At 49.4% G+C, this 14,952-nt stretch overlaps 1 protein-coding gene across 1 annotated transcript; it reads left to right on the forward strand.

Annotated features, from left to right (window-relative positions):
• Positions 1-8,183: 8,183 nt before the first annotated feature.
• On the forward strand, positions 8,184-14,577 carry CEBPB (CCAAT enhancer binding protein beta). Its single transcript, XM_035343886.1, is given in 3 exon segments — positions 8,184-9,208; positions 9,210-10,634; positions 14,362-14,577. Coding segments are annotated over 2 exon segments (984 nt in total). The 5' UTR covers positions 8,184-8,516; the 3' UTR covers positions 9,502-10,634; positions 14,362-14,577.
• Positions 14,578-14,952: the final 375 nt, after the last annotated feature.

The raw sequence follows: 14,952 nt of genomic DNA on the forward strand, positions 1-14,952 counted from the left end.
ACCCTGACAGCTGCACACCAGCAAATCACACCCACCAGGGGAATTGCGGTTCCTGTTCCCTGGGGGGTGACATGCGGGCTCCCCTCCAGACAGCAGGAGAGAAACGCTGCTTGTGACCAGGCTGTTCTGTCCTGCAGCTCCACAAAACCCAACAAACCTAACCATCAAGGAACCACTCCACAGTGTCACTTAGCAGTGCACCAAGATTACCATGTTTCTGGAGCAGGCATATTTCTGGACCAGGCTCTCCCAGACTCTGACATGTTGCTTGAAGGATCACAAGTTGATTAATAATTAGGTGGAAACGTATTTTTCTGTTTTTAATGAAAAGATGGCTCAGGAATTCAACGAGTCCATTTACTGTATCAAAAGTTCTGGAAACTGTAGGTGATGATTTGCTGCTGACAGAAGAAGGTATTTGTCAGAGGGAGGATTTCTCTGTGCTTTCTATTAATTGGGTAATAAACCAATTAAAAGGCATTAGCTTGGGGTGCCTCAATTTGTTGGACTGGGCTGTATTTAGACTGAGCGATGGGAACAGTCTGGCATCAAGGGATACTGATGTTTTCATTAGACATTTACAAGGTTAGGCTGCTCTGATGCTATGGATTTTTCTACGATACTGCTAGGGTCACAGTGACCTCGACAGTGTTAGTGTGGAAGTGGTAGAAATGTGAAGGAATTCATGTTGATTCAGTAGGATATGGCACCTTTAAATGTGTTTTGAGATATGTGACCATATGCCTCCATTACAAACGTGTAAGCTAGCTGTAAGATATGAACAGTTTTATATGAGGTATGGTTCTTGGGAGGGTTTGCCAAGACACCTTTAACATCTGTTAATCATCTTGTTTTGTCAAGGCAATAGGACTTTCAGTATGAAAAAAGCAGCAAATTGCTAGCAAGCTTTGCCTTTGAATGCATAATAATGTTCTCCTGGAAAATGGCTTTTAGTTTTGCCTTGGTATCTGCCAGAGTAAAGCTGCATAACAGTGTCAGTGTAACTGCTTAGAGTGAAACCTAGCCTAAGAGAAAAGGTGCTGTTGCAGCCCATTTTAATCTCAGTTCATTGTGACAAGGCAGCAGACCTCTGGGGGAAGGGTTTGGTTCTTTCTTAGTGACAGACCAATGCTCGGCACACATTTGAAGAATATTCTTTCCTCTAACATTACCTGAGGAGGTGGGAAAAATGGTAGGTTAGTTCATAGACTCGGGTGAACCTCCCAGACTTGGTACAGTTATTATGACTGTGTCCCGTGAAAGGGGGGAAAGTCGTGAGGATTCAGCATTGCATGAGTCCAATGCCTTTTTGAAATACAAAAAAATAAAATAAAGCAAAATAAAGTGATGGATCAGACAACATATTGGCGAAATGGTACAGTATCAGTATAGTTAGGACAACATTGTTGAGACTCTGAACAGAAATCTGTATTAAGAAGGTAATTATGCAGTAAAATCTTGATGCTATTTGGAGAAGATGAAGACCATACTGGCAGCACATTATAGACCATATTACTATAAAGAGGCCTATAAAACAGCTAAATCCCTGGCTGGTTTATTTAAGGGTAGCCTACAGCCAAGCCCCTGCAGTGATGTTTGTACTCGGCTCCCTGCTCCATACTGTGAAAGGCCCCCGCTGTGCGCAGGTACCCTGGTCCTGGTGGTGCTGGGGACACACAGGGAGCAGGCAGCAGGGCCAAGTCCTCCCCAGCTTTGAAAAGTCTGTCAAGACACGGCTCCAGATGACAAAGTGCAGTGTGTGCCCAGCTATGGCAGGGCTCGAGACCCAGGGGATTCAGCTCACCATGCTGACAAACCATGTGCAGGGAGTCCAGCAAAGACGTTCTGAGAGCAGATAGAGTCCAGCTCCAGTCTTCTCTTGCCTTGTGGCCATATCCGAAAGAATAAAGAGACTTAAAGGGCTGTTTTGTGTTGTTTCTTTTTGAAAGGAGACCAGCAGCACCAACATGAACCACGTCGTGACGGGTCGCCTCCCACTGCAACAAGCCGTGAGAAGGCTTGGAGGGGCCTTCTGACCACTGTCGTGCGGGGCCAGCACCCCGGCCTCGCCCGGCATTCTGCCGGCTTCCTTCCCCTCGGGCTGCCCTGGCTGCTCCTCTCTCCGGCCACGGCCACGGCCGCGGCTGCCTGAGGGGCGATGTGGCCCCGCTGGGCCCGGCCCGGCCGCTAGGTGGCGGTACGAGCCCGGGCACGGCACAAGGCCCAAGGCAGTGCCCGTGCTCGTACCGCCACCTAGCGGCCGGGCCGGGCCGCTGGCTTCCCGCGTCCAGGTGAGGCCTGGTCCGCCAGCCCTCGGTTCCAGGCTTCCCCTTTTTGGAAAAGCAACGCAGCTTCCAAAAAAATAAAAAAATAAAACCCACACAGAACAGCCCTGCCCCGGTGACGGGTCCTCCTCAGAGCCAAAGGGGAGCACGGGGCAGGTGTCCCCTTCCACCTTCCGTGCCTGTCTGCCGATGTGGCTATGACAGGCGTCACCTAAACAGGGTTTCGTGTGTTCTTTGTGAAAATAATTATCTGGTCTTTTATCTGCCTCCTGTTATCTCCAGCTGCAGACTCAACAGCGAGCTGGAGAGGAGCAGAGTGCAGCCCTCACAGCTGAGGCTGAGTGGTGACAATGATTTCAATTTATAGAGCACCAGAGGTCCCGGCTGCTTTGTCACCCTGTGAATTCACAGCAGCCACCTCGCCCCTTTTCTGTATTTCCCCCTTACCCATCTGTACCCGAGAGCTGCCCAGCACAAAGCTCTGGAAGCCCTTTTTGAGCACAGACCCCTGCTCACACAGCACTGAGCAGGGCTTGGCACAGTGCGCAGCAGCCGGAGTTCGGAGACTCACTCCTCTTGCCTCTTACCCTCACTTATGCAATTCTTCCTAATCCACGAGGCACGAAGGGAGCAGAAACTGGCTGCAGCTCCCTCGCCGGACTCTCTGGCATGGGAAAGTGTCAGTGGGTGGGAGAGCTGGAATAGCCACTCCTACGGCTCCCTTCCAAAGCCATAAATGCAAAGATAGGGAGATGACTGGGACCCAGAAACGAGGTGTGTGGAGGATGGAACACGGCGGCTATCCCCACCTGGTGCCCAGGCCATCGAGGCCAGCTGCCAGATGACACAGACCAGCCCGGGGGCTGCTCTTCTACGCCAGCGCTCACCGCCAACAAGCCCTAACTGATCCCCTGGCAGCCCCACTTTCCCCATGGTGCTCAACATGAGAGCAGCTGAATAAAAAGTATTTGTAAAGGCTAGGGAGTGGACTTTTAATGCTTTTAATAAAAAATCTGATAATTCTTCACTGAGGCTCACTCTCCTGTCAACCTACGACTTCCTTCAGTTTACCTTACCCCTGCCAATACACACCCTGAGGTTCCAGTTACCTGGCCCCAGCTTCAGGACCTCTGAATAGTTTTCTTTTAAAAATTTCCTTAATGTATTACCGATATCTATTCCTAGGAACTCCTGACACTTGTCAGGGTAACCTAAAAGGGTTAGATTTCTGTTCCCTTGACAAATTTTTTGAAAGCCTGAGTACTCTAGAAAAAAGTATTAATGCATGCTCTGTAACAAAGTCATCGAACTAGGAGACTGTGATTACCTAGGAAATGCGAGATAACCATGGCGAACTTCTGGAAAGTTAGTGCACAGCAACTTCCCTACTTTTATTTATTTATTTGGGGTTGGAGCAGAGGGTGGTGAGGATGCAATGAGACAGGCTGCTCATAAAACACGAAGTCACCTCTTACTGTCCCTGCTCAGAAAGAAAACCCACATCTTGCCAGCCAAATGACTTCAGTACAGACTTTGCAACACAGCACTGGCGCATATGGCTTCTGCTTCGTCGCTGCTCCCTTCCATGGGCATTTGTGTGCATTCAGACGCCCTCTCCTTTTCTTTCCTCCACAGAGCCGCAGAGTGGGTGCTCTGACCTCCAATTTGCTCTGGAAATTTTTCAGAGTCTGGTAGGGGAAGGTATTTTGCTCATGTTGTCCCACTGGCTGGAGGCAGTGGTGCCAATCTCCAGGTGTCGTCTCTGCAGCACTCGGTAGGGCAAAGAGCAACATGAAGATAAAGCGGGGATTGAGCAACCCAGCACTGCAAAGGCCAAGCATGCTAGGTCAGAGGTGAGCAGAAAATCAGCAGAAGACCAACAAATATCCGAGCATCCCCAAGTCACATGGGAACGAGGGGTGAGGGAGCCCTCGGGGAGGGGGAGGACTCTGGTCTGTAACAAAAGAACCGAAGGAGGCCAGGAGACACAGCCTGCAACCCGCCTGGGGAGCTCCCGGCCACTGGAGACTGCAACGCAGCGTACCACAGCTGCGGTTTAAGAAGAGAGGAAAGCATGTGGCAATAGTTTTTTATGTTAAAATGAGGCAAAGTCTCAAGCCTGGTCTAAGAGCTGGGGGAGATGGAAGGAGAGCCAACCTCTCTCTGAGTTGAGACATTGTCCCTGCCAACCTCTCTCTGAGTTGAGACATTGTCCCTGCCTGACATTTCATAAATACTGGGTTTTTTGTTTGTTTGTTTGTTTTTTAACAGTGGAGAAGAGCAAGTTGAAAGCAATAGATTGAAATCTGGCCTCTGCCAGGTACAACTTATGAGTCGTTGCTGGCAGAAGGTATGCGGCTGTATAAAGAGGGACCTGGGGCTAGGAAGAAGTTAAAAACAGAGCACACAACATGCTCAGAAATAAATTTCAATTTTACTTCTCTATTTTGCAGCTTGCATTGCAACATTGCTCAACATTGCTTTCAGGCAAGGTCACATCCTACCCACTGAGACCTTCCCACACCACCCCAGTGTGCCCACACGCGTGGACACCACTCTGCTCTGAAACCCCTCATGTTCTCCTCTCTGCTCCCCTCCAACATGCCACCTGCAGCACCTTGTTCACTGATGTCAGCTTCTAGCACTAACCTCTTGCCTCTTTGCCCCTCTTCTCCCCCTCCACATTGCATTTCAGACTGCAGGTCTGTGGGTGAGCAGCTGCTCACACAGGGTTTTTAGCATGATGGAGCCTTGATCTTATTGATCTGCTATGAGCTACTGCAAGGGAAGTAATACGCCTACAGAGATGGGTCTACAGCAAGAAGCATCAGAAATTATAGACAGACTTTATCTAGAGTACGAACCCCAGCCCACAGACCTTCTTAGAAATGCTTCAGTGTTTGATCTGTGACCATTAAACTAATAACACCTCCCCAAAGCTAGTGTCCTTCTAGGGACAGCTGCTATAGACCTGGAGTGTGGGAACTGGAAAATTTGCAAGAAATCCTAGAAAAGAAGACAATTTCCAGGAAAAAAAAAAAAAAAAAAAAAAAGTCTCTGCAATGCTTTATTGTAGGTCTGAGCCTGCAGCTGGAAACGTGTGGCTTCTACGGCACAAAAGGGAAACTGGAGAGCAGAATTTAATTCATGACAGCACTGAGCAGTGACAATGAAATTCTTTCCTCCACTTTGCCCCTTTTCATACCCTTGTCTTACCCTTCCAGTATCTATATTGTTTCACACGCGAATAAAGAGGAATCTGGATTTTATTGCATCAGAAAAACATCTTTTGCTGCTCAAAAACGTTCATGTTCTCACTAAGTAATTTGTGACTAATGCCGTCTCCTTCCCCAGCTGACTAGTTCTGAAAACCTAAGTCACGAAATCAGTAAAAAGAAGGTGCTTTTCATAGAAATGCTGCCTTTCTGCTGCGATCTGCTCTGTCAGGAGACCTGTTATGGAGAGTAAGGCCAGTGCCCAGATCCCTTCACCAGGAATGTCTGCATCTCTCTTCCTATCCTAGGCACCTCTGGGTGGAGAAGGCTTTCCAGGACCATTAGCAGCCTCTCCACACCTGGCCAGGCCAAGCCGTGGCATTTGCAGGGATGGGGCTTGGTGTGCCAAGACCTCCACCCAATCCTCTGCGGTGCGAGCTTTGCCCTACACCTGTTCCCATTTCAAAAACCCCATTTCTGGCCATGCATTTGTTATGACAAGTGCAGAAACAATTTAAAAGAGACCGGAGTTAGCTCAAAACCTGCTTGCCGAATGTTAGGGTTTTGGATAAGTGGTTAGTCCCGCCAACAAGGTTCCCATGAGAAGCTGAGAATGGACGTTGGCTCCGTGAGAGTGGATGTTGGGATTTGAGGTGAGCTGGAGGAAGTTTAAAGAGATCTCTGTGCAGCAGGGAGGTGAGGGGGGAGAAGGGAAGGAGGGGACAAGCTGGGCATCCAACCTCAATTACCACTCCGGCTGACGTGTGATCTCAGTGACTATGGGATTACTCAGCACTGGCCTGGAAAAGGAGGTGTGGGCCACACCATCCCTGATATAATCTATTTCACATGACAATTGCACAGACGTTTTATTTTGTTAGGGAAGATCAGCCTGGGCGGGAGTACGGCTTTCTGCCACTGAGCTGCAGGGAACAGGGCAGAAATTTGAAAAGGGCAAATTCAGATCTCCAAGAGTGTCTTGAAAAAATACCCACCAGCTTTCCCATCGGTTTGAGCGTTCGATTTTAGCCAGTGGCCGTGGCAGCCGTGGCAACCCGTCGGGGTAATGCCAAGAAAAAGCAAACACGCATTTCAGCAGGAGACCTTCTGCTTGTGGGTTCCCGAGCTGGTTTGGAGGTAGGAAGCGCATGAGACCGATTTCCAAGAGTTCAGTTGCAAGGGCCAGTTAGGGCAGCCGCTGGATGTAACTGCCAGATCAGAAGGCAGGATAAAGACACAGAACGAGAGGGTAAACAGCCAGGAGAACAAGCCCCGGCTCCCTAGGACTTGCCAGTATTTGCACCCAATACAGATGTTTGTATTTATGAAGGTATGGGCTCCAGCTACAACCTCCAGACCCAGATCTCTGGCCAGGCCCAGCTCCAATTTAATCTCTGGTGCATTCACCAAAGATTAACTTGGTAGATAAAGATGGAACTAGAAATATTTGAAGCCTAAAAACCTGTTAGGGTACTTTTGTTATGGAAAGAAAAATCCCTTTAGAACGCGAAAAGAAAAAGCAAAGAAAACTAAAACATGCAAGAAAGACAAAGTCCGATGGTCCACTGACTGATTTTTGAATTCTTCCTCTTTTCAAAGTTTGAGGTTTGAACATTATGAACAGTTGACTGTTTGAATCGTATAATGCAATACCTGTTCCTCTGGCTTAACGTTACAATATTTCCCACACCGCAGGATTGCTTCACATTATTCTAAGAGGCAGTGTCATTTTCCCTGCAGTGCTAGGTCTTCTTTACTGAGGCGAAGGACACTCCTACTTCCTTTAATTATATGTTTTGTTTTAAATTAATGTCCTTTATTCTGGCGATGAATCACCAGCTTGTAGACAGGTAAATGTGGGAGTAAGAGAGTGAAAATATAAGTTTGATTCCCAAGGTGGGTGTCTTTAATTAAAACGGACATCAAGATTCAGTCTTCCTTCCCAAACTTACCCTGCCATTCTGCAGGCTCTGGGCTCCCATGTTGCCGTGCACGTACCGCACTGGTTCAGAACCGCCTGTGAGCCGGTCCCCTGTGGGATCAGGGCACAGATCCCCTATCGCTTGTGTACCCTGACAGTTGCACCACATCATGCAAAGTAAATACGCCAAGACAAACTTTAAGGCCATCATCCCGGCACGAAGGGATGGGGAGGGGAGCTGTGGCTTTGCTGTGACTGCTCCAGCGGCGAGCGGGGATCCCGGAGCCGCTTCTCCCTGCTCCCTGCTGCCCCTCGCACAACGCCGCTGCGCTCCCCTGCGCGGGGCAGCGCTGCCTGCCGCCGGGTGTTCCTCCCCCGAGCACCGCACGGCGAGTATCGCGCTCTGCCTCTGTTCGCAGCGCTCCCCTGCCCTGGCGAAAAGAGCTTGGAAAAAGACAAACCGACCAAACAAATAACCCCCCGCCGCCTCCATTTCCCCGGGGGCAAACCGAGCCTGGCAGGGGGGCGCGCTGCACCCCCGCGTCCCCAAACCGCGCGCACCCGGCAGGGTGCGGGGCTGCTCCGCACCCCCGGGGGCCGATCGCTGCCCCCTCCCCGGGGCCGGGCAGGGAGCGGGGGGCACCTGCGGCCCCGTCCCCGTCCCGGGCGGCCCCGGCGGCGGTGCCGGCCCCCGCAGCCGCTCCGCACCCGCTCCGCACCCGCGGGCCGGGGCCGGCGGCAGCTCGGCGTGGCAGGCGGCCAGGCGGTGACGCGCCTGTTGCTATGGGATCGGCCGCCCCTATAAATAACCGAGCGGAGGAACTTTCCTAAGGCAGAGGCTTTTAGGACGCGGGCCCCGCAACCAGATGGTCCGCAGGAGAAACGCCAGCTCCAGCCGCAGCACCCGGAGCGGCAGAGCCCCGCCGAGCCGCAGGGACTGAGCCGGCGCAGGGGGGGGCAGCGCAGCAGCCGCGGTGCCCAGCGCCAGAGCCCGAGGCAGGGTCCGGAGCCCCCCACCCCGACGGCGGCAGCTCGATCCTCTGCCGGGGGGGCCCCCTGCGCCGTCTTCTCCTCCCCGCATCCCCCTTTGCTTTCATGCAACGCCTGGTGGCCTGGGACGCAGCATGCCTCCCCATCCAGCCGCCCGCCTTTAAATCCATGGAAGTGGCGAATTTCTATTACGAGGCGGACTGTCTGGCTGCTCTCAACAAGCTGCACCCGCGGGCGGCCGGGGGCCGCTCCATGACCGAGCTGACCGTAGGGGACCACGAGCGAGCCATCGACTTCAGCCCCTACCTGGACCCCTTAGCATCCCAGCAGCCGGCGCAGCCGCCTCCTCCCGCAGCAGCAGCAGGGGGCAACTTTGAGCCTCCGTGCAGCAGCGGCGGCGGCCAAGATTTCCTTTCCGATCTCTTCGCCGAGGACTATAAAGGCAGCGGCGGCAAGAAGCCCGACTACACCTACATCAGCCTCGGCCGGCACGGCCACCCGTGCGGCAGCCAGAGCCACAAGCCGGGGGGGCTGCCGGGCTGCTTCCCGCCCCAGATCGTGGAGACCAAAGCCGAGCCGGTCTTCGAGACCCTGGACTCTTGCAAAGGGCCCCGTAAGGAAGAAGGGGGGGCCGGGCCGGGACCGGGGGGCATGTCCTCGCCCTACGGCAGCACCGTGCGCTCCTACCTGGGCTACCAGTCGGTGCCGAGCGGCAGCAGCGGGAACCTGTCCACCTCGTCCTCCTCCAGCCCCCCCGGCACCCCCAACCCCTCCGAGTCCTCCAAGTCGGCCGCGGCCGGCGGGGGCTACTCGGCCCCCCCCCGCGGGCAAGAACAAGCCCAAGAAGTGCGTGGACAAGCACAGCGACGAGTACAAGCTGCGCCGGGAGAGGAACAACATCGCGGTGCGCAAGAGCCGCGACAAAGCCAAAATGCGCAACCTGGAGACGCAGCACAAAGTCTTGGAACTGACGGCCGAGAACGAGCGGCTGCAGAAGAAGGTGGAGCAGCTCTCCCGGGAGCTCAGCACCCTCAGGAACTTGTTCAAACAGCTGCCCGAGCCCCTGCTCGCCTCCTCGCCGCGCTGCTGACCCCCTGCCCCCGGGGGCGGCCGGAGGGGAGCGCCGGTGGCCGGCTCCCCGCTGCGACCCCCCCCTGCCGGGGGAGCCCGGGGCTGGGGGCCCGCAGCCTGCCCCCGGGGCTCCCCCCGGGCTCGGCGGGGCTTTCTACTCGGTTTGCTCTTTATTTACGCGTCGGCGGAGGGGCCCGGCGAGGCCGCCTGGGCGCGGGGGCGCGCCGGGGGTCGGGGGTCGGGGGCCGGCGGCCGCGGGGCTCTGCGGGCTGCTGGGCGCTGGGGGTATTTAACACAGCGAGAGGAGAGCAGGGCGAAGTGATGCAATCCTTGAAGCATGGCTGGGAATGCTGCGTACATGATGCAATCTCGTGTAACTGTCAGTCATGGATTGAGTAATCTGTTAAAGATGTTCCTACGTTTTTTTTTTTTTATTATAAAGAATAATCTATTTCTATAAGAAAATACATATGTATATTTTGGGATCTATGCATTCTTGCTACGTTTGAAGCATTAATGAACAATTTTAATAAACTTTATGACTAGGTTAAAAAAAGTAGCTTGTTTTATTTGGAAGGCACGTTTGAAGCTAGCTTAAAGGCAGAGCTGAAACTCTAGCTGCATCTGGCTCGGTGCTGTGATCAGGGAGCAGGATTGCTGTTGGTCTTTTCACTTTCTCTGTGACTCAGAGAAAAACAAAAACAAAAAACCCCAAGAGAAACCCAGCAAAGAGCAGGGCTGGAAGCTTCAGCCAGTTCTTGTTGCCTCATTTTATTTCCTCTAATCACTTGCTTTAGCTGCCGCTTGGGTATTGTGTGGGGAGGAGGTGGTTGTTTGGCGTTTTCGGTTTTTGCGCTTCTTGCTGTTCTTGACGTGTAGAGCGAGGTGTGCTGTCCAAACCGGGACCAGTCCTTGGCAAAGTAACTCCGAGTGTGAAGTGGGAGGGAGGAAGAAAAAGTAAGGGAGGAAGCTTTAATTAATTAATTAATTAATATTATTTTTTTTTTTTTCTCTAAGGAGTTTATATTCTCTGAGTTAAGATTCAGTGTTTCTTATGTTTGTAGTTTCCAGGAACAAACACCAGAAAGTAGCATTTCTGTTGGATGCCGGTAACTCGGTCACTGCTCAGGAAGCTCTCCTGCAGCCGGCCAGGTGAGAGGCACTCGAACAACTCCCTTATCCTTTCTCTTGAGACATTTTCCTAAAAAACTGTAGATGGAGTTTCTCTGTTGAGAGGTGTGTGTTTCTGTGCTTGGGGGACAGTGGCAGATAAGCTTGGGAGGGGGGCAGAGAAGGAGGAAGCTGGTGCTGGGCTACACCTCTGTTCCCAGGGGAGCTGGGGCTCTGCCTCCGATGGAAGGAGCCAGGCTCAGCACGGCTCCCCAGCCACGTTTCTTCCCGAGCCCCCACTGCTTGCTGCTGCACGCAGCTCTGCGAGAAGCTAACAGTCTCGAGCTGGTTACGCACAGGGAGTTGAGAAAATAATCGGCTCTTACTCAGCATTTTCCATTTTCCTGTTAGGCCAAATTTAAGCACTAAGTTTTTAAATCGAGTGCCTCCAAACAGAAACTCCTTAATTGTCTGTGCTGTTGGACAGCTGAGCACAGAAGGGCTTTTCTGGATCAGGCCAATGCATTTGAATTGGCTGCTATACATTCCAGTCCAAAAAAGCAGCAGATTTCAGCACAAATATCAAATTTGTAGTTTATTACTAATGTTTCTCTAAGCAAAGCGTGTTTTCTACTGAAAGAACTGTTCTGCATTTTTGACACTTAAGATCAGATCTTCCTCTGGCGGGGAAAACTCCTGGAGCTCTTCCTGAAAGTTGTGCGTTCCCTGCTCCCGCAGTGCCTCCGTAGCTCCTGCTAGGAGCTGGGCACCGGTAAGCACGAAGTGTTAGACCTGCTACAGATTTCTGCTGTTTGCTTTTTAATTTGTACAATGCAGTTCAGTTTTATGAGACCCTAAGAATAGATTTTCTCGGGTGAGCTAGCTCCTGCACCGGCTTGACTCAAGTTCTTGCAGGCAAGACAGACGTTAGATCTTGTCTTGACTGTCCCTCGTGACGCTGATTTCTCCAGCCTCCTGTGGCTGTTTATTCTACTATTCTTCTAGTTACGAAACTTATCCACATCGTTAGATCCTATTTTCTTGTTGTGCTGTAGGCCATGTAATGTTACCCAAACTCACAAGCTGCGTTCGCAGTCGGAGCTGAGTGCTGCTGAGGGCAGAATTGCTGCAGGACTGAAGATGTCCTCAGATACATTTCTTTCTTTCTTTATAAATGACAAAGCTTCCAACAAAAGTTCAGTTTATGAGGGCTGGGAGGCAGGGTAGATTGAAAGATAAGATGTACTAAAGGTATTTATATTTGTTTAAATAATAGTCCAGTTTTGGAGATAGAGCTCTGTCAGGCACGAATGAACTAATCCCCGTCCTTAAACTTTGCCTGCTCCAGGAGAGTCAGGGCAGCGCTGCTGCAATTTAAAGAATGTTTAAATTCCTGCTGTATTCCCATGTATCTCTTCATTTGGATTAAAGATTTCTCGTTCAGGAGGAAACTTGTGCAGCGAGGAGTTTTTGTCAAAAGGATGCAGTTACAGACAGGAAAACCGAGAACACAAATGCACTCATTTTACACTAGTCTCAGAAGGAATCTGAAAGAGTCAGAAAAGAGAATTCCTGACTCCTTCCTTCTTCTCTCAGCTACAGAACTTACATTTTAGGAGCTTTCTAGCATGATTAAATGCATAGAGGTCATAAAATACCCTACTTTATAAACAAGCATATGAAAAAGCCCCTGAAATTAAAACATTTCCTAGAAAAAAAAAAAAAAAGTTAGGAAAGAGTTTGGGAAAAAGTAGTTTGGAAATGAATCTGAGCACAAATTCTAGTACTAAAGCAGACAAAAGAGTCCAAATACTTTACCCACGTGGCGGGCCCCCCGGCCCCGCATTGGAAAATCCCTGCCCGAACAGGGGCTCGGCTCCAAATATTGATATAGCTTCCCATTACAAGCAAGATTTGGTTGACTGAAGGCAGTATGTGGTGCGTCGCAGTTGTCTTCTCACAAGGTTTCTTTAGCTTTTCTTCCTAAAGTGACTCAGTGCAATTTGCAGTAGGACTTTGCAGGCTATTTGCAGGTAAACCATGCAGAGGAGTTCCGGCCTTTACTCCACGAGTCTGTTTTGAATTTTACAGAAGTTTATACGTCATTTGGTTCGGGGTTGTTTTTCCCCTTTCCAGTTGTATACTACACCGACTGATTCGTACAGATCTTTCTTGTTACTACCAAAATAACGGAGTTTCTTCCTATTTAGACTTAAGTCTGTAAGACCACATCCCTAGCACTGGCATCCCATTTCCAAAGCACCTAGCACTGTTTCATCATTTGCTAGTGTTCAAATTCAATTGTGCTTAGTTCTGCAAAAGAAATGGTATGCATCATTTTAAACCAGAATATTCAAAAACACAAGTATGATTTCGTTAGTGGGTCTTCTGTCTATTAACAGCAATCGCTAGCCTCTGCTTAGCTGTCCAAAGCATGCGTAGCCCCTTACAGCTCTGGCGTTGTGTGGTGTTGCTTTGACACTTTGCCCGCTGCCTTCCCTTATTGATTCTTGGAAGATGCAGGAAAATTTACACTTGTTTCTATACTAATTGTTTATCTTCTATCAAATACAATCACCCAAATTGCACAGATGCACCAACGGGTTATTGGGCTGGGACACTCAATCACGTTTGGTAACAGTATGTTTTTTTCCTCATTCCTGCAAGAGCCTTCTTATATCTAAATTACAACCTGAAAAAAAGCTTTGTCAAGTGCTTACCTTTACAATTTCCTTGCTAGACCAACTGTTATTGATGTGGATGTGTATGAAAATATGAAGTTTCTCTCATACTAGGTAGTTTTCAAGCAATGTTTCCTTAGCTGTGACAAGAATAAAAGTCAATGCAACTCAGTATCTGCTTTAATAAAGACAAAAATGTATATGAGGCCAAATTACACATCTTCTTTTGTTATTTATAATGATATCGCTTAAGATACAATAAGTATTGTCTTGCATTTTCCTGTTATTCAGAGCAACACAAACTAAACCACCACTGAACCAGAACGGCAGGGTTTTGCATTCGGTTTGCTCTGGTTAGAGATGATCATGTGGTGGACGGGGTACTGATGAATCTGCTTCTGACTCTTTTTCCTACTAAGAGCTAATGTTAAAAAAAAAAAAAAAAAAAAAAAAAAAGCACTATTCTCCTGCGGGTTAGCCTTTTTTTTGTGTGTTTAACTCTGTGCACATGCTTAGCAGTCAGAATTTTAGGGCAAAACTCATATGTTAATGTGAAGTGTGAAGAAAAATTTAAACCTATGTATGTATGTTGCAAGGGTCCTAATACAATCAAGAAATATAAATGAAACTAGGAATCTAATTAACTAAACAATTCTGTTCCAATTCTGACTACCGTTTTTAATTACTCCGTAAAGTAAAAGTAGAACCATGTGGCAAAATCTATACATTAAATATGTGAGGGAATTGGCTCTTTTTTTTGGGACATGCATCCTGAACAGACGAGTGAAATTATTAAAAGAATGAAGTTCTACTTAACTATTTGCTGGGACCCAAACCATATTCTGAGAATTTAATCTTTTCAACGTAAAGCTAAACTTTGTACAAGCTGTAAACTTGGATAATATCCCATGATTTGGGGGGATTTCTGATTCTATCACGTGAATCGAGGCCTCTTTTGACCCAGCCTGGGCAGCTGAGCAGCCCAATCCATGCGGAATATGCAAACACCTGGAAATGGCCATGCGTTGACATCAGGACCATGTGAGATGTATGATGCGGTGTTAGCCCAAGACAGTTTCTCTTTGCAGTGATACCAGACCCTGCAGCTCAGCAGCTGGGAGCACAGCCGCTGTGGGATTTGAGTCCCGAGCCTCAGTGAAGAAGAGCTCTCAGGTTCAGCACAGCTCTGATTCTGATTTGGGTAGTTCTGTCTACTGGGAACTAAAATCCTTTTGTGATCATTTTCTCACCTGCTAAATTGTTTGACTGTTTGGTTTTGAATAAACGGCTTTCTACCCCTCCTACAAATGGTGGTGGTTAGATCTGGATGGATGTGAAAAACAATAGGGCTGGAATTCCCAACTCGGATAAATGGGTTAATAGTTGCTGAAACTAACTATTTGTGTTTACAACAGGGACACACTTGGTTCCAAAACTTCTGACTGGTTGTCACAGTTTCACAGAGCAGAGCCAAATTTAACCCTCATTTGTTTTTAAGCCATCACAAATTTGGGGCATTTAGTTCCAGTAATACTTTCTAGCTAATTACAGTCTAAGGAAGTCTTTGATCTGCATCAGTTTTTTGCCTTACCCTGTCCCATCTGCTCCTGCCTCTGTGTCACACATTACGTAGCTATCAAAGCACTTTCTCAGAGTCCAGGGTATTTAAATCAGAGGCT

This window comes from Oxyura jamaicensis, chromosome 20 (genome assembly GCF_011077185.1).
Source record: "Oxyura jamaicensis isolate SHBP4307 breed ruddy duck chromosome 20, BPBGC_Ojam_1.0, whole genome shotgun sequence".
In the NCBI taxonomy this organism is placed as follows: Eukaryota; Metazoa; Chordata; class Aves; order Anseriformes; family Anatidae; genus Oxyura; species Oxyura jamaicensis.